Source organism: Microcebus murinus, chromosome 9 (assembly GCF_040939455.1).
Source record: "Microcebus murinus isolate Inina chromosome 9, M.murinus_Inina_mat1.0, whole genome shotgun sequence".
Lineage (NCBI taxonomy): Eukaryota > Metazoa > Chordata > Mammalia > Primates > Cheirogaleidae > Microcebus > Microcebus murinus.
In genome coordinates, this window is record NC_134112.1 from 103,808,907 (window position 1) to 103,831,551 (window position 22,645).

Here is a 22,645-nt window from a genome sequence, read left to right on the forward strand (position 1 = left end):
GTTTTAAGCACAACTGCAGGCCTGTGAGTCGCCGTGAGTGGCTTTCTGTGCTCGGGCTGCTGGCCTGACAGCGAACACCTGTCGGAGTCACAGGTGCAGACCTCTGACCTTCCCTCTCCAGCACTCGCCGCGTGGGAACACCTGGGCAAACACACGTCAACAGGGGACTGAGCAAACAAACCAGGTTACTTCCCTGCTTCGGAACAGGGCAAGGCTGTGAAAATAGCAACACGATGGGAAGGATGGCACGGTCTGCCTTAACAGCAAAGCAGGTTGCAGAACCTTTACACACTGTGACCCACCTTGCAGGGACAAGCAGAGCAAAGGGAGGGACAGGCAGGTCTGTGCAGACAGCATCAATCCTGCAGTCGCTACCCCGAGACGACAGGAGGAAGCGGGAGGATGTCCCGTTCTGGGCAATATTTGTCCGTAACACTGGAAGGCTTGGAGCACTTCTGTGCAGTTTCTGTAATCTCAGAAACGCCGCTCTTGAGGAGAAAGGAGCATGCCCCGTCCTCACCAGGGAAGACGGCTCCTGACACCTGCAGCCCCGGCCCCTCCCTCAGCCGGCGCTATGTCCGGGCAGACGAGAGCCTCCCTGCCGCCTGCTTTGCCCCAGGAAACGCACCAGACTGGTCCGTCCGGCTCCTCTCCAAGTTTGGCCTCCTGAGAATTCTATTTTTAGCAGTGTGTGCGCGTTCCTTTGGACAATGCAGGCTTGAGCAAGGCATTTATTAGGAATAGATTTTTATCTGCCTGCAGCACATGCCTAAGACTTAGCACACACACACACACACACACACACAGTCATCCATGTGTGCACATGCCCCTTCATGTATACACATGCAGACACACACGTGGTACACACGCACATACCTGCACTCAGTCCTGCTCCAGCTACCGTCTCGGGCTCTGGGCAGCCGAGGGAGGGTGTGTGGGGGCCGGGGAAGGCTGGCGTGCAGCCGTCTGTCAGGCAGACCGAGGCTCCCTGCGGCCACGTGCGGCCGGGAGTCTGTGGTCGCTAGGGAGGGGCTGAGGATGGGGCACCTGCTTCCCCATCCAACGTCCTCAAAGGTGCCTGAGGCCGGCAAGCCCCTGCCCAGCCCGCTGCTCCCTTTCCCATCCAGGCTGTTTTCCAGGGGGAGGGTCTCACCAGAAGGTGGGAGCACGCGGTCAACACGTGGGTGCAGCCTCTGCCCTGCAGGTCTCAGGACGGGTCAGAGCGAGTCCTCACTCAGGGCACAGACATGAGTCGGGTTTTATTGAAGTATTTACACAGCTCATTCCCACTCCACGGGGGCGGGCGTCTGTGACATCCCATACACACTTGCCACATATAAAGATGCCTGCTGCCGGCAGCCGCCACCCTGCTCACCGGCCAGTTCTGCGGGTGAACGTTCAGCCCCGGCTCAGCTGCAGAGAACGGTCCTGTGCACGTCAGCAGCCACGGCACAACCGGCGGCTGCCAGGGGACCAATGCGCCTGCACGTCCCCGGCGTCCCTGCTCAGGGTCCACAGCTGCCCTGACACTTTGCGTCAGAGCCAAGTCTCGTTTCCTCCGAGCCTGAGAGTGGGGGATGCCCTCACCCACCCTTCCGTTCCTGGCGCCTGGCCAGGCCAAGAGCCCCATGACCCAGGGCTGACGCGACCTCAGTCCCGCGTGGAGCCTCCGCCGCCCCGGCAAACTCTGGCCGGATGTCTGCTGGGTCCTCCGACCATGCCCACCTCTCCAACCACGCAAACTTGGGGCTCGCTGGGGCAGGAGTCCAGGGACAACCCCAATGCAACGGGGCAACAAGAAGGGGGGCCGCCAGGGCTCTCGAGCGTCTCTGGGCCCTCCGCAGCTCACGGTCCCCAGTGCTGTTTGGTCCCATCTCATCTCACTGGGGACACCTTGGTGACACCAACAGGACGGAGCCTTCACCTTCGCTGGGCCTGGCCCAGTGGTAGCCCAGCCCCCGCCCCTGCCCTGCCCCGGCGCCCAGGTGTCTGTCCAGCACCACCCAGTGTGCGATGCCCCCTGTGCGCAGGAAGAGACAGTCACCTGTAAGGGGACAAGTGGCATTAAGTGCGTGGGGCCGTGGAGGCGCTGGGTCTGGGTCTGGGCTGGGTCTCCAAGGTGAGTCGGTATGGCAGGACGGGCATTTGGCCCGGGGGATGGAGGCTTCGCCCAGACGCGCCCCCTCCCCACTCCCTGGCAGCCGTCCAGGGCTCTCCAGACCTGCTCCCCACGGCTGCAACAGTCGGGAGGACTAGCTGGGCCCGCTGGGCCCGGCTCAAACAACTCTGTTTAAACAGGAACGATCCTAAGATCATCTTCATTTAGAACAGGAGTCCTGTTCCCACCAGAACCCATCCCTGTGCACGCATGGCCATCACGGGCCTGGCTGCAGCTCCCAGGCCATCTGGGAGGGGACTGCTCCTGGGTGGGGGACCACAGATGCCAATGCCCTCCCCTCAGGTTCATGACCTGAGGTCTCAGCCCCCTTCCCTGGGGAGGCAGACGGCCCTGTGAGCACAGCAGGCCGGGCTGTGGAGAGTAGAGGAGTCGGGGTGGGGGGTTCAGGGCAGGGTGAGATGGGGTGCAGATCTGGTGGGGGCTGCAGGACAGGGTGGGGGTTCAGGGCAGGGTGAGATGGGGGTACAGATCTGGTGGGGGCTGCAGGACAGGGTGGGGGTCAGGGCAGGGTGAGATGGGGGTGCAGGTCTGGTGGGGGCTGCAGGACAGGGTGGGGGTCAGGGCAGGGTGAGATGGGGGTGCAGATCTGGTGGGGGCTGCAGGACAGGGTGGGGGTCAGGGCAGGGTGAGATGGGGGTGCAGGTCTGGTGGGGGCTGCAGGACAGGGTGGGGGTGCAGGGCAGGGTGAGATGGGGTGCAGATCTGGTGGGGGCTGCAGGACAGGGTGGGGGTGCAGGGCAGGGTGGGTGCAGATCTGGTGGGGGCTGCAGGACATGGTGGGGGTTCAGGGCAGGGTGAGATGGGGTGCAGGTCTGGTGGGGGTTGCAGAACAGGGTGGGGGCTTCAGGGTGAAGTGGAGGGTGCAGGGCAGGGCTGGTGGGGGTTGCAGGATGGGGTGAGGGTGCAGGGTGAGGCTGGGGTGCCCTCTTGCTGATCTGCCATCTGTGTCCTGCAAAGGAGGGTGCGGCCCCTCAGGGGACCCAGGAAGCAGGGGGAGGCCGTGGACCTTGGGGAGGCCCAGGGACAATTGGGGGGGCTGCACTCAGCCTCCCCTAGGCCTCTGCCTGCTTCCCTCTGCAGCGGTTGGGCCACGCATCTGGTTGTGACGTCTCAATGACCCCCCATCTCTCATCTCTTTGGAAATGGATCCATCTGTGTGGCTGAGCATTATAAACGAAAGCATCTAAATGCTGATTAAAGCAAGTCGATTTCCACAGAACCCCAGGTCCACATGTGGGATTAATGAGTGGCCGGCGGATAAAACAAGAAACGCGTCCAGCCACACAGCACCCTGCGTCTCCTGCTGCGTCCACGTGCGTGGTGACCTAGATGACCGAGGTCTCCGTCTGCAGGAAGGACTGGGCCCGGGAGCCTCGGTGGAACTGCAGGGTGCCCTCCGAGCCGTGGCGGGAGGTGGACGTGCTGTAGATCCTGTAATCGCGGCCGACGGAGGGCGCCAGGCACCGGCCGCGCCACTTCCTCCACTTCCGCTTCAGCTCGCACTGCACCTGGGGCGGGGCGCGGGCCGTGAGCGTGCAGCGCAGCGTCCTCTGCAAACCCGGCCCGTCCCCCGCGCATGCGCCTCCGCCGGGTCTGGAACGAGCATCTCAGAGACGCTTCGGTGCTAGCTACTGACCCTGACTGAGGGGCAGGGGTCACCTCCCAGAGGCTCAGGCGGGCGCCCGAGGAGGAGACGTGCAGAGCGCGTCCCCAGCCCCTCCCCACCAGGGACCTGCCCAAAGACCTGGCCGGTCACTTTCTGGGGAGGGGTCTGGAGAGGGACCGGGGGTCGATGCTGCTGGGAGCATAGGGGGACAGTGAGGTTTCGGCGGGGACACCATGGCGCAGGGGCACGGGGGCGGGCTCACCTCGCTGTTCAGGAAGCAGTAGAGGACGGCCACCACCAGGCCCTGCGGGCGAGAAAGCGCCGTCAGAGCCCGTGCGCCCTGCGCGGGGGCCGCCGCTGCGCGCACGTACCTGGAAGGAGCCGAGGCACAGCTCAAACAGGATCTGGTACCGGGAGCCGGCGACGGGGGACACCGCGAACACCACGTAGTGGACGCCGAACAGCGGGATGAGCAGCAGCGTCGACTTGGCCAGCCTCCTGCGCCAGGGGGGACGGACAGCTTAGCGCGCACCACGTGCCTCGGGAAGCGGGAGGCTCCCCCGGGCGCGCGGGGCAGGCCGAGCACAGGTCTGCCCTGACTCGGCGTCCAACCCACTAACTAGCAGGAGAACAGACAGGTCAAATGGAAGGGGAAGGGACTGGCGGCCACGCGGAGGTCCTAGAAGGAACCCGGCAGCCTCCCCCGTCTGTACTCCGTGTGTCCTCCATGGATCCCCCCCACCGGCAGTCGCGCCCTCCCCAGGGAAAGGGGTTTTCTGGGCATTGCATCAGCGCGCTCTTAGCTCCGCCCTCCTGCAACACGCGTTTCCACACCCCGCCTCCAGTGAGCTGCTGCTTCCAAACTTCAAGCTGCGAGAGGGTCCCCAGCTGAGGTGCAGAGATTCCATCCAGAATGTCCAGGCCGCAGCCTGGGAACCTGCGTTTCCTCCTGGCACCCAGTGAGGCTGCTGCTGCCCGGGCACCCACTTAGAGAACCACTGCTCTACGCCCGTGATGGCATCGCTGCACCCCAGTCACCTAGCAGGCTGGGGAAACTGTCCAGCCGTGTCCTCCCATCCCAGGGACTCGGTCTCTGCAGGGGGACGTTGCCCCAGGCCCCTCCAAGGCGGCCTGTGCACCAGGAGCGCGCACCCCAGCGGCGGGTGCGGGCACAGCCACCGCGTGCACCTCGGCAGGCCCCGGACCACCGGCCAGGCGGAAGGCCCCTCCCCACCTGCTCTTGCCAGTCGTCTCCCCACACCCAGGGAAGAGCCATCGACTTGTTCCCATTAACCCAGAGACACCTGCTCAACTGGAGCACTCACCGCCTGGGAGCGTAAGTTCCAGACGTGCTTGTGTCTCCCAAATTCCCTCGCAACATAAATGCCGTGTCCTGCGGCGTTTACCACGAGCAGGTTCCCCCGTGTCCCACAACCTGCTTGAGCCCAGAGCCCTGAGGCAGGTGTGGAGACACCGAGGGGCCTCCGGGCAGCGAGGACAGGCGCTGCCCACTGGCACCTGCACCTGCAGCCCGGGGTGGTCACAGACCCTGCTGCGCAGATGCCTGACGCACAGGGCTGGGGCCCCACCCTTTTGTGGGCGGTGCAGAGAAGCTGCCACGTCATTAACACGTCTGAAGTTTCTAGGAAAGAGGTTTCCTGAGGCTGAGCCTCTTGGCCCGTGCAGGGGTTTGGTGCTCCTGTGAGCAGAGATTATACAGAACAGGCGTCATGGGAGCCGGGCCCGGCACGCATGTGCTCTGCCTGTCCTGGGGAAAGAGCAGATTTTTATTACATTATTCCCCGCTTAACTCTGTTCCCAAAATAAAAGCATCACCACGATTTACATAACTAACACTCTTAATGAACCCAAAGAAAAGGTCAGCACAGAAGCTAAATAAGATTTACAGAAAATCAAAACTCAATTTGAAGGGCAGACAGATCTTGTCCCCGCCTCCCCCCAACTGCGGCACGAGGTCCCTGGATCCGCCAGCTTTGCACCCAAGCAGGGTGCGACAGCCGTCACCTGTGCCTGGCGTGGAGCCCACCCCTAACGCGGGCCGGGCAGAGAGGCTTATTATCCCTTGGATTTCATACAGCACACGTCACAGTTAGAATTACCCGTTCACCAAACTCTGCCACAATACTCTGGTGCCCGGCACTGAATGTCCTGCACATGTTACCTCCATTAAATCCTCATGACCTCAGTGACTAGGATTATTATTATTTCCACTTTGCAGTTGAGGAAATTGAGGCATAGAGTGGGAAAGTGCCCTCCTGCAGGCCCCTCGCTGCTCTGAGACCCAGCACCGGCCCCCGCACACGCTCTCAACCCGCCTTGCCAGACGTGTCCCTGCGTGTGCTAGGGAGGGGCAGGGAAGCTGGAGCCCAGCGTCGTGGGCCAGGCAGGCGGTGGCCACGGGTGACGCAGCTGCCTCGCTGGGCCTGGCGGGTCTGGGCTGAGGCTCCTTCTGGGCTGCAGCAGCCAGTCCAGCCTGAGCTCCCTTTATCTTAACTCCATTGCAGATTTTGCTTTTTCTTCACAAACTCTTGACAGAAACTTAGGGAATCTGCACATTTCTTTACAGATTGCTCAGACCACTGATTAGCTGGACGCTGTGGTGACTCGCCTGACCCCTGCTGTGCCTCACCCACCGCAGGGGACGACCCCCGCCTCCTTTAGCCGGTCAGTCAACATGCATGTGGGACCGCCATCAGGCCAACACGCACACGAGACTGCCATTAGGACGACAGGCATGGGACCGCCATCAGGCCAACACGCACACGGGGCTGCCATTAGGAGGACACGCATGGGACCGCCATCAGGCCAACATGCACATGGGACCACCATTAGGACGACACACACATGGGACCGCCATCAGGCTGACACGCACATGGTACTGCCATTAGGACGACACGCACATATGACTGCCATCAGGCCGACAGGCGCACGGGACCACCATTAGGACGATACACACATGTGACTGCCATCAGGACATGCACACATGACCGCCATCAGGCCTACAGGTGCATGGGACCACCATTAGGACGACACACACATGTGACTGCCATCAGGACACGCACACATGACCGCCATCAGGCCGACAGGCGCACGGGACCACCATTAGGACAGCACACGTGACTGCCATCAGGACACGCACACATGACCGCCATCAGGCCTACAGGTGCATGGGACCACCATTAGGACGACACACACATGTGACTGCCATCAGGACACGCACACATGACCGCCATCAGGCCTACAGGCGCATGGGACCACCATTAGGACGACACACACATGTGACTGCCATCAGGACACGCACACATGACCGCCATCAGGCCGACAGGCGCACGGGACCACCATTAGGACAGCACACACGTGACTGCCATCCGGCCGACAGGCACACGGGACTGACATTAGGCACAAGGCCTGGTATCAGTGCCGGCAGCAGACACAGGCCCATGGACCGCGTGTTCTGATGGGAAGACAGATCAAACATGAAATGAAGCACCGTGTGGCCACGGAGAAAGACAGGCCACCCGACAGGCAGGCGGGCAAACACTTAATCAAGCCACGGCACTGCAGAGGATACCGCCCCCCGCCGCCGAAGTAAAGGGGCTCGGCGCCAACTGTCCCCGCCGACCGCGCTGCCGACCCCCGAGCCCAGACACACGCAGACCCCGGCGGTCGGCCGCGCCCACGTGCCCGCACCGAGCGGCCCCAGCCCCGCGCCCAGCCCCGCGCCCAGCCACCCGGGGGCCACCCGAGGGCTCCCCGGCAAAGCGGCGCCAGGCGCCTCTCCTGTCTCCGCGCCCCGCACGCGCCTCCCGCGGCCGCCGGCCCGCACTCACTTGTACTGCGACTGGTCGTTGCCGCCGACGTCGGGGGACGTGAGCTTCTGCAGCAGAATGCGTATGATGCTGACGAAAAGGACGAAGTTGACCTGCACGAGCAGAGAGCGTGCTCGCGCCTGACTCCCCGGCAAGGACGGGGTTCGGGTCTGCGGGCCGCGGGGGGGGGGCACCCCGGCTGCTCGGAGCTGACCCTGGGCCGCGGGCGCGGGAATCAACTCCGGAGAGTGGCGCAGGCAGACGGACACCGGTCTGCCCTGGGGCGCGGCCCACGCCCCCCTCGGCTCTGCCCCGCCCCCTCCCCACCCCTCCCCCCACCGGCGCGGGCCTGCGCACAGAGACCGCGTGGAACGGGCCGGTCACGTCCAATAAAGCGGCCCGCGTGTGCCCGCGTGTGCCGCGCGCGGACCGCGTGTGCTCCGGTGCGGAAGCTACTTACTAGGATGGAGATTAAAATCGGGATCCGGATGAGCCACCAGGGGACGCTGTGGTCGTTTGTGTCCCAGCAGCTGTCGGGGAGAGAGGCAGACCAGTGGGCGCCACTCCGCGCACACGCGGGCACGTGAGGACAAGGGCACCTGCGGCTGGCCACGTCCACCGTGCGGGGCGCCGCCGCCTCCCCAGGGCACGCGTGTCCCGCGGCGCCCGCCCATCCTGCCGGCCCGCCGGCCCCGAAGCACAACTGCTCTGCACTGAGGGGCCGAGAGGCCACCCGTCCCCAGGGAGCGACTTTGGTTTATTCTTCTCAGCGTGACGGTCGGCGTGGAGGGGAGCCGTGGTCAGAGCAATGGGGTGGGGGGGGGCACCGCCAGGAAAGCTCCCCCCCAGCAGCATTTTCACCCCTGACCCCCAGCTGTGGCCGTCTTCAGCAGGCACCATGATTGGCAACTGGCAAAACGCCTCGGTGACCCCTCAGGGACCCACACCCTGCAGCCCCCCCACAGAGCAGGGTCTCTGCCACGGTCCCCGTCTGGAGAGTGGGCACTCACGCACATGCACACGCACATGCACACGCACAGGCACGGCCCCGGCCCTAGGGGCAGGGGGCTCCAGCTGCTGCTGCCTCTGGCCAGTCAGACCGCGTGGGTTAGCCCGGCTGAACCTCTGAGGTCCACTGAGCAGTCCATGTGCAGAATCACACGCCAAGCAAACCGTGATTATTCTAAGCCAGCAACCCTTGGAGTGATCTGTCACTTAGCAGCAGAGAACTGACCCGCCCTGAGGCCCTTCATGAAGCGCAAGGGCCATGCTGGGAGCGCCGCGTGCTTGTGTCTGGGCCGTGTCTGGCTCCCGCACCTGCCACAGGCTGTGTTCTCTCGGGGAGGACGCCTGTCCCCATGGGGCGCTCCCGCTGGCCGTGGCGGCCGGCCCTCGGCACTGAGCGCAGGTGAGCAGCACCTTCGAGGTCTGTCCCAGTCTCATCCTGATGCCCACCCGGGGCGCTGCCCCCTCTCTGCCTGCCCAACCCCAATCCTAGCTACACAGCAAGACCTGGCCTCTCTCCCGTCTCTCACACGGACCTCCCTGTGAACACTCCCGCTCCAGCTGCCTCCCCCCACGGATCCCCACGTCTTCCATCCATGTCACGGCTGCCGCCTGCCGACCTCACTCGGATCGGCTGCAAACGCTTCCTGTCCTTCCAAAGGCCACTCTCTCTCTAGTCTCTGAGGACTTCACGTTGCCGACGCACTTACAGGTGTGGGCGCGGCACTCACCCCGTGTCCTCCAAGTGGAGCCTGGCCACGGCCCACGCCGCCACGCAGACGGTGGGGATGCCTGCGGAGAGACGCCTGGTCACGCAGGGCCCACACGCAACCCAGCAGCCTCGCCAGGCAGAGTCCCCAAGGACAACTTTCCGGCTAAAACACGAGGTGCGAACTCTCCTTAAGGTCTCCATAGGCGCGAGTGACACCCATGCTCGACTAAGCAGTGGAGAACATCTGATCAGGGGCCGAAACGTGTCATTCCGTGTAGAAAGTGTCACGGCTGAGACCCGCGTGTGGAGGAGGGTGTTGGGCGGGGCAGGCGCCTGCTCTCTGACCTCGCTCCGCCAGCAAGCTGAGCTGGGGCAGACGGCAGAGGAACTAATGGTTTTGCAGCCCGGTTTGGATTTGGGGTAAAAGGGGCCAGGGATGGGAATATAAAGCATTTTAAACGAGGTTCCTGGTTGCCAGAAATGCTGACATGTTGTCTGCAGGAACCTCCCGTCAGCCTAGAGCTCTTCCCACTATGACTCTGGAAAGCACGGAGCACGCACAGGTGCGCGCTGTCCTTACCCCATCCGAGGAGGAGATAGGCCAGGAAGCACCTGCCGGGGGACACCATGGCCACCAGCAGGGTGTGCAGGTACAGCCCCTCCGCCAGCAGCCAGTAGAAGTTGGCCATGATGCAGTACTGGAAGAAGACCAGGCTCAGCTTGCAGCCGACCTGGACACCAGGCAGAGGAGAGAATGCGGCCTCATTAGGACAGAAATAGCCTCGCCGGGCAGAGCTGCTGCAGGAACAATGTGCCGGGTGTTTGCACGAGGAACGGGGGACCAGCCAGGGCGCCCCTCTGGCAGGGACGTTTTTCACATGGGGTGGGGCCCTGGCAGGGATGGGGTGCTGGAGCGCAGCCCTGCATGTCCGGGCGCCGGGGGACCCTGCACTGAACTCCCAGAAGACACGCACGGCAGAGGCCTCTGCACGTGCTCCCAGAGGGGGGCGCGAGGCTCTGGGAGTGTCTCGGGACAGCCCAGACCTCGGGCCTGGGCATGCCTCCCCGCTGTCCTCCCTCCTGACTCCTCCTCCCTCCTCCTTCCCTCAGGGCCCCAGACCCTCCCCGCAGGCCACAGCAGCAGGGCGGAGGCGAATTCTGCGCCCAGCAAATGACTGGCTTGCCGGGCGGCTGCCAGCGCCTCCCTTGCCACCTGTGGCCCGGCGCCCAGGCTGCACCTCCACGTGAGTGAGGGTGCGCGGGGTGGGGGGTGATGTTGCCACGGACACCAGCCGGGCTCCTGGTGAGCAGTTTGGGTGAAACACGCTTGGGAAGAGAAAACAGTGGACCAAAACGAGGCTGCTGGACTCTTAAATTTTTGACAGAAAGTTCTCCAATTGTAAAAAAGTGGTTTTTATCCACTTTTTATCAGTACCAGCGTCGACTATAGTCGACAGCCACAGATGAACGTGCACAGCGACTTTAGCCGACAGCCGTGATATGACTTTTCTAATTCTTCATTTATCAAAATAACATTGTGAACATTAAAAAATAACATAATGAAAACATATATGTATATGTTACCTATTCTGATTGACATTACAAGTAAAGCTGCCTGTAAAGTGAAACAAGCTTTCAGTGCTTCAAGCTTTCCTCATCACACAAGAGCGAAACGGATTCAATGCACAGCACAGACTATTGTGTGGACTGCGAGTACCGGCTGTGGGCGAGGTTTCACGGCCGGTGAGCGCCGTGCCGAAGTGGTTAATTTTGGGAAGCTTAAAGATGAAAAAAACAGAGTTTGGAAAAATAAACCTGGCAAATATTTCTATTTTCCCTGGGAGTTTTAAAAAGCTGTGGAAGGCAAGACGCAGGCACCCTGTGCACTTGGAGGGTCTCTACGGTGTCCTGCTGAATGAGGAGAGAAGGTCCAGAAAAGTGTGTTTAAGATGATTCCATTTTCTTGCTGAAACTGACAAAAATGTCTCTGCGTTTTTCCCATTTGCGCATTCACCAAGAAGCACACTCGCAACGACAGGAGGTTTGGGGATGACGGGTCCTCTATCGACTTCGTCTTCTGCGGCTGCGGCCTGCACCCCGTTCCTCGGTCCACATGCTGTGGGGGGACGGGGTCCTTAGGGCCTGCTGCCACCCACACCGGCTGACATCATGACCCCAGGGTGGGGGACTCCCCAAGGCCAGGTGCCCTGTTAGCAGCAGGTCCCTAGCCAGACCCGTGGCTGTCTGGAGCCTCTGTTGGAGCCTGTGTGTGTACATGCATGTGTGCTGGTGCCCATGTGCATGTGTATGCGCATGTGTGTTTTTACAAGTGTTCTGCATGCATGCATATATATGTGATGCATGTGTGTTTCTGTACACGTGTGTACCTGAGGGCATGCACGTCTTTGGATGCACGAATGTGTGCACATGCACCTGCAAGTGTGTTTTTGTATGTTTCTGTGCATGTGTGTGTTTGCACATGCACATGTGCTCTGCATATTTTTCACATGTGTGTGCACTGACAGGCTCTCCCACTGTCCCTTCCTCCTAACCCCTCTGCTATTCCAGCCTGGGCTGTGGGCCGAGGATCCCACCCGTGCGGTCACTACGATGCTGTCCGTGTGGACTCCAGCTGGAACCCCCGGCTCTGGCCCCTCCCAGCTCTCGGGCAGCAGGCGGTGGCCGGGCCGGGCTCAGCAGGGGCTGGGCGCCTCCCTGCTCGATGTTTGGGCCCCGCCTTTCCTAACCTGGGCAGGGGGATTCAGGCTTAGGAAGCCTCGGGTGGGCATCGGGAGTCCCCGGGGACCCCGCCTGGAGTCTGCTTCGGCCTCTGGAGAACCGTCGCCTGCTGGACGCTCCACTCCAGCCGCCCAGGCCCCGTGGAGACGGTTCTGATGCCACGGAGGCCACGTGGAGGGGTGGCTCCACCACCTCTGGGCAGCCAGGAAGGGACCCTCGCGTTCTTGGCTGACCCTAAGTCTAGAGAAGAATTCCTGCCGGTGTGGGGAGCTGCCTGGGGTGTCCTGCTCGGGAGAGCAACGTGGGTTTGGTGAAACCTAGCTGGGAACAAAAACGTCCAAAACAATCAGCCAGAAGGAAGGACAGTTCTTGCTCCTCGTGCCGGGGTCAGACCGTGTTTGTGGCTGACGGACTGACTCAGGACTCTGGCGTTCTTCAGGGGACACCAGGAGGAAGACCCGGCTCCCCTCTGTGGCCGTGGGCGTGTCCCTCTCCTCCCCCCCCCCCCCCCGACTTGCACCCCCGCTTCCCCCGTCTCCTCCGCTCTTCCCTCTTGCTGGGGCGGGGCTGCGGGGATGTCTGGGGCCGGGCGCGGGGGCCGTCCCATCTTGAGCTCCTTGGCCCCTAACGCCGGCCTCGCAGACCTGGAATCTGGCCCCAGAGACTCGGGATCGTTGCTGGGCGTTCCTCTGCCCCGTGACCTCATTTGTAAAACGGGGTGGTCACTTGCGTTCACCGTCAGCATACACAGAAACAGGCTGACACTCCGGGGGCAACAGTGTGGGGCTGCAGCACGGCGGGCTGGGGCGCCAGGGCTGGCTCGGATCCCGCGCTGCCTGCCAAGGCCGTGAGCTCGGGCAGGTTGGGCCTCCTGGTTGAAGTGTCCAGATGGAGGACTGAGCCGCCGCTCCAGACAAACATCTGACTCCGGTGGGTCTGTCGGGGACCCCCATCTTCTTAAATAAAGAGCTAAGAAACGAGGCGTCCAGAGGGAGGTCGAGACCGTCCCAGTGAGGGGCACCACCGCTGTGCCGGCATGGGGAGACCCTGTGTCTCAGGACGAGAGCTCCAGGCCCCGACTCCCAGGTGTGGGGCTTCCAGGCGAAGGGTCCTGTCTTTGACTTTGTCATCACAGCATCCACAGGTGCCCTGAGCCTGGTGATGCCCGGAGACCTGCAGAGCAGCCGGCGTTCGGTGGAGCTGCCCTAGGCTTTACCGCCTTAAAACCAGATTAATTCAGATGTGTTGGGACCCAGCACTACGCCAGCAGGTGGATCCACCTGCCCGGAGCGTGAGAGGGGAGCGAGGTGCTCCCTGCTCCTGCGGGAGGGGGCGGCCCAGCTGGGCAGCGAGGACCCTGGACGGGGCCACGAGCGGGCGGGAGCCTCGAGCAGCAGCAGAGAAACGCGCAGCGGGACCACCCGCGCACAGGGAGCCCGGTGCCGTCTGCCGTGCTAAACCGGCTGGCGAGGTAGGAAAGAACCACCACGAACGCAGCCGCGGGAGCAGGGTGGCAGGGAGGTGACAGAGCCTGCATCGCATCTGCAGACACTGGTGATCAGGTCGCATCCTCCCAGCAAAGGCTTGGGCCCAAGCGCAGTCACAGACGTGCGACCGGGAGCACCATCGGGCTGTGTGCAGCGTTTATTCCCCACACAGCTCGACCCGGCTGGACGCCGCATTTATTACTCAGAATCCAGGAGACTTAGGTAGAAAGCGACGGAATTGTGTACACATCCACGTCTCGATGTTCCATCCAAGCCGTGACCGACTCCCGCACCTGGGTCGGTCTGCAGGGGTCAGGGCTGCCCGCCCGGCCCCCACGCCCTGCCTGCCTCGGAGCCGAGCCCTGCCTTGCTGCCCGCTCTGGCTGGGCCAGGTCTCTCGGGCCTGGCCCTGTGCCCGGGACGCCGTCCCTCGAGAGGTGGGAGCAGAGACCAGGGGCCGGAGGCGGCGGGGAGTCAGGTGGGCGGGCGCTGCCCAGGGCCCCGCGTGGGGAGGCCTTACCCAGGAGGACGGCTGGTCGAGGCAGTGCAGGGTGCCCGAGCTGGAGAAGAGCACGTCGTCCTTGACCAGCACGGAGACGGCTCTCAGGATGAAGGACAGGAACAGGTTCAGGTGGATGTAGTTCCTGGTGCAGTGCAGCTTCCTGGGGAAGGGAGGGGGGAGACAGACACTGACTCTGTGGACAGTAACCCCGATAACCACCTGCGTGGCTTTAACCTTCAGCTCTTCTTCTTTCATGGCAGTTAGCCATTTACTTAGCCATTCCTTTACCTCTGTATATTTAGGTTGTTTCCTGTTTTCCATCACGATAAATACTTTTGTGCATGAATCTGTCCTCTTATTCCAGACCATTTCCATGGTAGATTCCTAGAACAGAATCTAAGCACAAAAGCATAAAACCACTGTCCCTGCATCTCCTCCCTGCACCAGCTCTTCCGCGGGGACAGGGAGCACCCCAGTCCCTCCTCAGCAGGTGAGTTAACACCTGGCTGGGCCTCCGAGGCCTCACCTTTCCTAGAAGTTGATTTCTCCCAGTCACAGAGCTCGGGAAGGCGGGATCCCCCCTCTGCGGGGCCGTCTGGACTGTCCTGTGGGAGGGACTCGCCCAGGCCGGACACACAGGACGGCACCTCCCCCTGCCCCGCACGCCTTCTCCCCCTCACACCTGTCCCCTGGCCCTTTCGTGACCCTCGACCTGTGCTGTCCCAGCCCCGCCTCCACTACACAGAGCAAAGGGGGCCGAGTGAGGCTGGGGCAGCCGCACCGGACGCCGGATACCACCTAGTGTTTCACGCCAACAGGCTGCGGTCCTGGCTGGTGTCAGTGCCCTTCTCTGAGCATGAGTGGGACACTGTGAGGTGTGGGCATTTCGTGGAGGCGGCAGGAGTTAATACTAACTATGTAAATTATAATGAGTTATTAAATGGAAATAGTTTTAATTACAATATAACTTTTTTCTAGTTTAAAAAAGAAGCGTGAGCAAATTTAAAATGAAGGCCAACTATTGATGCAGAATCAAACGAAGACCCAGAAAGTCAGACCACAACCAGGAAAGTGCAGGAGAAGAAGAAGCCACAGGGGCAGGCGGCAGATCTCACACGAATGCAGCAGCAATTCGCTGTGACGGAGAGAAATGAGAAAGCTCTTTGCAGTGTTAAATTTTTTGAGATAATAATATGGATGAGATGCAGAGATGTTTTTAGCAAATACATATTGAATTTGATAAGACATTGCCTATCAACACTCAAAAAACGGCCGGGCATGGTGGCTCACGCCTGTAATCCCAGTACTCTGGGAGGCTGAGGCGGGCAGATTGCTCGAGGTCAGGAGTTCGAAACCAGCCTGAGCAAGAGTGAGACCCCGTCTCTACTATAAATAGAAAGAAATTAATTGGCCAACTAATATATATAGAAAAAATTAGCCGGGCATGGTGGCGCATGCCTATAGTCCCAGCTACTCGGGAGGCTGAGGCAGAAGGATCGCTTGAGCCCAGGAGTTTGAGGTTGCTGTGAGCTAGGCTGACGCCACGGCACTCACTCTAGCCTGGGCAACAAAGCGAGACTCTGTCTCAAAAAAAAAAAAAAAAAAAACACTCAAAAAACTGACATCACCATCGGAAATCAGAACTAAAATTATCGCAGAGCAGGGCCCCGGCCCATCGCTCTCAAGCTACACCGGGAACCCGGCAGAAGCCGCCAGGACCAACCTCGCCACACTCTGGACGACGGTCGAGGTTCACAGAACCCCAGGCAACGGTCCACCGCGAGAAAGCGGAACACGCCCAGAGCACACGTCTCAGCCCCCCACCCCACCCCCCACACGCTCACCCGGCCCACACTCCTCTCGTGGGCACCTGGGCGGCGTGTCTGTCGTGGCCCGTTGTGGGCTCCCTGCAAGATGCTGGCAGCCAGCACGGCTCTGCCTCGCCAAACGCAGATCCCGCAGGTGAGAGTGGCTTCGCGGACGCACGACCTAAGCTGCTGCCCCCAAGCAGCAGCTACCAGCTGAGCAGCCACAGACCAAAGAAAAAAGCCCAAGAGAAACAGCTGGGAGCGATTCTCCTTGGGGAGCGAGGAGACACACGGAGGAGCCCAGAGCACGGTGCACGCTCAGGGCAGAAAAGACTGAGGCTGTCACGGGCTCCCCTCCGGCCCCCAGAGCAGGCAGGAAGGCCAACTGCTTGTGAGTGCCAGCTGAGCACGCAGGGGCCCCAGACCGGCCCCAGGCAAAGGCCGGGAGACGGCATCTCTTCTCTCCTTTCAGTTTTGTTTCCTTTGGCTCCAGCTGTCAAACAGCGAGTTGACGGCTAAGCTAAAGGCACGGAGGGTTCAGAGAAAGGCAGAGACGGGCGCAGCCTTTACAAAAATAGCTTGGGGAACCCAGCAAACAAACAGCCACGACTCACAGCAAAAAACAACACAAACCCTAGGAAGGGGGAGAATCTGATTCCAGAGTCATCCCATCGTGACATTCAAAATGTCCGGTTTCAACAAAAAAATATGAAGCGTGAAAGAAAAAAATAAGAAAGAATGACTCATGAACAGGAAAACGAAAAGGAGGGAACAAAACTCTCCCTAAGGAATCACATAAAAGGGGCTTACCCTAAGTTCTGCCCTAAAGTCTCAGGCGAAGACTTTAAATCCACTGCCTCGAGTATGCTCAAAGAGCTAAAGGAGACCACAGATGACTGAGGGAGACGAGAACAAAGTCTCGACAAATAGAGAACATCGATAAAGACAGAGAAATCACAGAAAGTCACTGAATGGGAACTTCGGGGCCAGGATGCACGCCTGAACCGAAAACCCGCCGGAGAGGTGAGGGCAGACGTGAGCGGGCGGCGGTGGCCGCGGTGAACTTGCAGGAAGGAGGTTGCAGCCCGAGGAGCAGAGAGAGTCAGACACGAAGGAGAAGGAACAAGACACGTGGGCACCACAGCCCTTGCCACCTGCACACGCCTGTGTGGAAAGACGGTTCCAGAAGCCACGCGGACCCACAGGGATCCTGAGTGGCCCAGACAGTCTGAGAAAGAGCAGAGCTGAAGAACGCACCTCGGTCTCAGAACTCGCCACACACAAAGCCATCCAGACTGTGCAGGGTGTGTCCACCGCCAGGACGCAGCTGAGCATCCAAAGTACAACACACGTGTCTACATGGCTAGTCAATTTTTGACAAGGGCTGAGGCTGAGGCAGGAGGATCGCTTGAGCCCAGGAGTTTAAGGTTGTTGTGAGCGAGGCTGACGCCACGGCACTCACTCTAGCCAGGGCAACAGAGCGAGACTCTGTCTCAAAAAAACAAAAACAAAAACAAAATAATACAGCCAGACCCCACCTCACTGCAGGCACAAAAACCACTCAAAAGGAAACCATGACGTAGATATGAACTAAAAAACCGTGTAACTTTTCTAAAAAAACATAGGGGCAAATCTTCATGACCTTTGGATTTGGTAAGAATGACACCAGAAGCACAAGCAATGGATGAAAAAAAAATACAGTTGACTTTGCTAAAATTTAAAGCTTTCATGCATTTAAGGGCAGTATCAACAGAGCTCAAAGGAAACCGACAGAATGGGAGCAAGTGTTTGCAGATTATGTGTCTGACAAGGGTCCGTATCCAAAACACAGAAAGAATCGATCCGGAAGGACGTGAGGAGCGTGGAACAGCCACAAGGGCCACTGCGCGTGCTGGGCCCACGGCGTGAGCAGGATCCAAGCACAGAAAGGCACGGCCGTGGGGGCAGGTGGGGTCGAACCTCGCGCGGTTCCTGGATTGGCCGCACAGGGTGCAAGTGGGACCGCAGGGAGTCTCCCTCTAGAGAGTGACCTGCAGCTCCCGCCCGAGCCGTGCCCACTTTGGAGATGCGTCCCCCTTGCCCAGCGTGTACCTCCAGCATTTATTGTAACACGTGTGCACCGCCAGAGCCTCGGTGGGAGGAAACCTGTAAGTATGACGTAAACTCCTCTCCTCTTCTGGGCAGCAGTTCCGGGCCCTCGGCAACCTGTGCACCGCAGGGCGCTGGCCAGGCCGGACCAGAGGCCCCGCGACGCCCCTTCCCTCGTGGGCCAACCACCGGCCACGCCGTCCGCCTTCCCGCCGATGCACCTCCCCAAACCACCTTCCTTTCCTGTGGCACTCCCTCCTTGCCTCCCTCCCGCCACATCTTCCACGGAGCGGGGCTGGGGACCCACAGCACCGCCGGCGTGAGCGCACTTCTGTTCCCGCCGGCTGTCCCGCACCTGTGCGGGGGTTTCCCTGCCTCATGCACGGTTCAGCCTTTCACTCCCACGTGGCTCTCCCAGCAGTGAGCGGCACCACGCAAGTGCGGCTTCCGGACAAGCAAGGCTGGGGCTGCCCGTTAGCGATGACGCCGGAAATGGACTTCCCGCCCGGCGGGGAGCAGTGCGGCTGTGCGGTGGTGACAGCGGGTCTGAACCGGGGTCTGCACGGAGCAGCTCGGCACCCCGCCCCGCCTGGGCCTCCCTCTGCTGGGGAACCGGGGCCGCGACAGCACTCACCCGAGGAAGAGGTAAGTTTCGAACTGAACAAACACCTACAAAATTCGTGGTGCGGTGTACATTAGCAACTCAAGTCTTCCCTTGGCATTCGCAGTGGTTCCCAGGATCCCCCACCCCCAAAGTCTGCAAATCCCACCCCACGGCTGGCCCTGAGGAGCCGTGGACATGAAGCTGGCCCCAAATCTGCACGTCTCATGTTCTGGGAATTCTGCGGTTTTGAGCTTCGTTAGGTTGAGTCTGGGGATGAGGGGCTCGCGGATACAGGGGGACGACTGCATTTACTGAGCAAATATCCTCAGTAAGTGGACCTGTGGGGTCAACCTCGAGGCCCCAGGGGCCCCTGTGCTGTCTTCCAGTGGGGCTGGTCAGGCCCCGGGTCACGGGCTGCTGTCACCCTGCGTTTGGGACTCGGCCTAAGAACAGGAAGCTCCAGGTCTCTGCATGTAATAAGAACACGGCAACTTGATGCTCTCTTAGCTGACGGGGCTACGGAGAACAAATGTTTGGTGACTGCAACGAGTTCTGCTTCCCGGGCGTAACTACGAAGGTGGTGGAGCATGTTATTTTTATGATGCGGATTTTGGAATCGACTCATTCTCACAGGGCTCAGGGAGGGGGCATCAGACCCTGCATCTGACGGGGGGGGGGGGGAGGACAAGCCCCAAAGGGGCCCGAGGTGAAGGCCAAGCTCAGCACCGGCCCCAGCTCTGCACACCTTCCCAGCACACGACACGTATGTAGCCACCAGTAGAGCGGCATCCAACACAGACATGTCCTGTTTGCAACTAGAAGGTGCCACAGGCCGGTGACTAATGACGGCCAAACATAGCAGACTGTGTTCCACGCCCAGGAAACCATTTGGATTCTCTTAAAGCAGGTGTCCTCAAACTACAGCCCACGGGCCACGTGCGGCCCGCCGGGTGTTTTTGCCGCTGCTGCCTGTCCTGCTTAGCAGCTAACTCGTCCCGGGCCCACAGTGCGCATGTGTGGAATGTGCGCCGGACTCTCCAACGGCCCTCCCACGGTCTGAGGGACAGCAAACTGGCCCCCCCTGTTTAAAAAGTTTGAGGACCCCTGTCTGAAAGGATTGGTGTCCGTATGTGTAATGATTCCCAAGCGCTGTTAGGTTGGTAGTTGAATATGTCAAGCCCCACGGATTGGAAGGAAACTGATGTACGTGAAAAATACCGGTTGTTCAGTGTAGGAAAGCAAAATGAAAATCTTCTAGTTAATTACCAGGTGTCAGTTTACCTCCCTAAATTTCTCCTTTCTTCCTTCAACAATTTGAAAATTTAAAAATAGATAGCAAGAGACAGAGGGTAACAGAACACATTAACATTGTCCTAGCTTTCCTTGCACGTCTCAAAGCGCGGTTCTGCCCCGAAGGCACACGCTTGTTTTTTGGAAACGACCGGTGCAGCTGGGACGGCTGCACACTGGGAAGTCCAGCCCCGTCACTCACTGGGCTCCTCAGCCACGCTGCCATCCGTCCCGTCTCCCTTGTTTCTCTTCCAAGGACGGCCCTCCCGCTGGGCTATTGTTGGGTTCTAGAAATACCCCACTGCTTATTTCAGTAATTTTTCTGACACACTGGCAAATGTTTGGACTGTATTTTAGCAAAGAGAAATAAAATAGATGGTAACAGAAACGGGACATCATGCATTTTATTTAGCACTAATGAGGCTTAGGACACGGACTTAATCCTAACCCACTCAGTAGCTTTTGCCGTAGAGACACTTCTGGGACCAAAGTCTCTATGTGCTAACCCTGACTGGCCACCTGTGAAATGTGGTCATTTGTTATCAAGGAGACTGAGTAAGAGTGGGGGGCATCCAGCCACGCCCAGGGAAGAAGCAGGCAGCCACGTGCTGGGACAAGTCCTTCCACCACCGACACATCAAGTCCACACAACAGCCCTCTGAGGCAGGCGCCATTAATATCCATGTTTTTCAGATGCACAGAGAGGTTAAGCAATCTGTCCAAGGTCACACAGCTACTGTGAGATTCACCTAGGGTTTGGACCCAGACGGTCGGTCGGACTCCACCTCATGCTCTTAGATGCACTGTAGCGTCTTTCAATAAAGCACCAAGGCCAGAACACAGGAGCTGCTGGGTGGCAAGATCCTATTGCCTCTGTATTTTACAAGCCTAACGGCTAAGTACCTAATAAACGAACCCTTACCCAGAGTCAGTGCTGTCTTCTTGCGTAAGCAGCACAGAGCGTTTACATGAAAACGTAAGTGCCGGCATCCTGTCTCCCTGCTCCCACCTGGGCGGCCTGAACGGACGCTCTGCTCGTGCCGTGGGCTTTGTGGACGGCCCATTCCGACTCCTACCTGAAGACACACAGGATGATGCTTCCGGTCGCCAGGGACATCAGTGAGACGCTGTAGCCCAGGGTGTAGACGGCCTTCACCAGCACGTAGAACGTCACCTGCAAAGAGGGGAACAGGTCCGCGAGCTGACGGCCAGCGCCAGACGCAGGGAGGACGCCCCTGCAGACGCCCCCCAGGAGGAGCCCGGCCGGCGCTGGCCGAGACCGCCAGGAGCCCACGGCCCGCCGAGGCTGCCTCTGGTCTGCGCGTCTCGTGCCGTCTCGTGAAACTAGTCCCTGCACACGGAGGGGAAAACAGTCCACGATGAACTTCATTTTTGTCAGAAAGCCCCAAAATCTGTGCGAGTGCTACCAGACCTCACTGCTATTTCACAACACAAAATCTGAAGCAGAACACAAAAGGCCGTGCCCTGGTTTACTAGTTTGGACTTAACTACAACTTTACTGTTTAATCGTGATCTGCAACGTCTTACCCAGATATTTTGCATTGTAGGAATTCTCCTCTTGGGGACTCGGGCCCTGCTCACTTACGGCAGCTCATGAAAGGGCAAAGGGCAGTGCTGACAGGGTCCCTCCTGCCCCGTCCTGCTGTCCCCGTTTCACTCTGGAGATACCATTAACTACCATGCTCACCTCACCTGACCTCCACCCTCCCTCACCTGACCTCCACCTTCCCTCAGCTCAGCTGACCTCTACCCTCCCTCAGTTCACCTCACCTGACCTCCACCCGCCCTCAGCTCCCCTCACCTGACTTCCACCCTCCCTCGGCTCACCTGACCTCCACCCTCCCTCACCTCACCTGACCTCCACTCTCCCTCACTTCACCTCACCTGACCTCCACTCTCACCTCCCCTCACCTGACCTCCACTCTCACCTCCCCTCACCTGATCTCCACCTTCCCTCACCTCACCTGACCTCTACCTTCCCTCACCTCACTTCACCTGACCTCCACCCTCCCTCAGTTCCCCTCACCTGACCTCCACCTTCCCTCAGCTCACCTGATTTCCACACTCCCCTCACCTGATCTCCACCCTCCCTCAGCTCACCTCCACCTTCCCCTCATCTGACCTCCATCCTCCCTCACCTGAGCTCACCTGACCACCACCCTCCCTCAGCTTACCTGAACTTCACCGTCCCTCAGCTCACCTGACCTCTACCCTCCTTCAGCTCACCTGACCACCACCCTCCTCTCACATGACCTCTACCCTCCCTCAGCTCACCTGAACTTCACCATCCCTCCTCTCACCTGACCTGACCTCCACCCTCTCCTCACCTCACCACCACCCTCCTCTCACATGACCTCTACCCTCCCTAACCTAACCTGACCTCCACCCTCCCTCAGCTCCCCTCACCTGACCTCCACCCTCCCTCAGCTCACCTCACCTGCCCTCTACCCTCCCTCACCTCACCTCACTTGACCTCCACCCTCCCTCACCTGACCTCCACCCTCCCTCAGCTCCCTTCACCTGACCTCCACCTTCCCTCAGCTCCCCTCACCTGACCTCCACCCTCCCTCAGCTCCCCTCACCTGACCTCCACCCTCCCTCAGCTCCCCTCACCTGACCTCCACCTTCCCTCAGCTCCCCTCACCTGACCTCCACCCTCCCTCAGCTCCCCTCACCTGACCTCCACCCTCCCTCAGCTCACCTTACCTGACCTCCACCCTCCCTCCCCTCCCCTGACCTCCACCCTCCCTCACCTCACCTCACCTGACCTCCAC

General features: G+C 60.2%; 1 protein-coding gene across 1 annotated transcript in view; it reads right to left on the minus strand.

Moving 5' to 3' along the window:
• Positions 1-2,947: 2,947 nt before the first annotated feature.
• Positions 2,948-22,645, minus strand: part of VIPR2 (vasoactive intestinal peptide receptor 2) — a 60,188-nt gene continuing 40,490 nt past the window's right edge. The window contains exons 5-13 of the mRNA XM_076006237.1: positions 20,927-21,024; positions 14,079-14,220; positions 9,913-10,063; positions 9,352-9,412; positions 8,076-8,145; positions 7,637-7,728; positions 4,157-4,283; positions 4,048-4,089; positions 2,948-3,687 (exon numbers count right to left, since the gene is read on the minus strand). Coding sequence (XP_075862352.1) covers positions 3,505-3,687; positions 4,048-4,089; positions 4,157-4,283; positions 7,637-7,728; positions 8,076-8,145; positions 9,352-9,412; positions 9,913-10,063; positions 14,079-14,220; positions 20,927-21,024 — 966 coding nt within the window. The 3' untranslated portion in view covers positions 2,948-3,504. The remainder of the gene's footprint in view (positions 3,688-4,047; positions 4,090-4,156; positions 4,284-7,636; positions 7,729-8,075; positions 8,146-9,351; positions 9,413-9,912; positions 10,064-14,078; positions 14,221-20,926; positions 21,025-22,645) is intronic.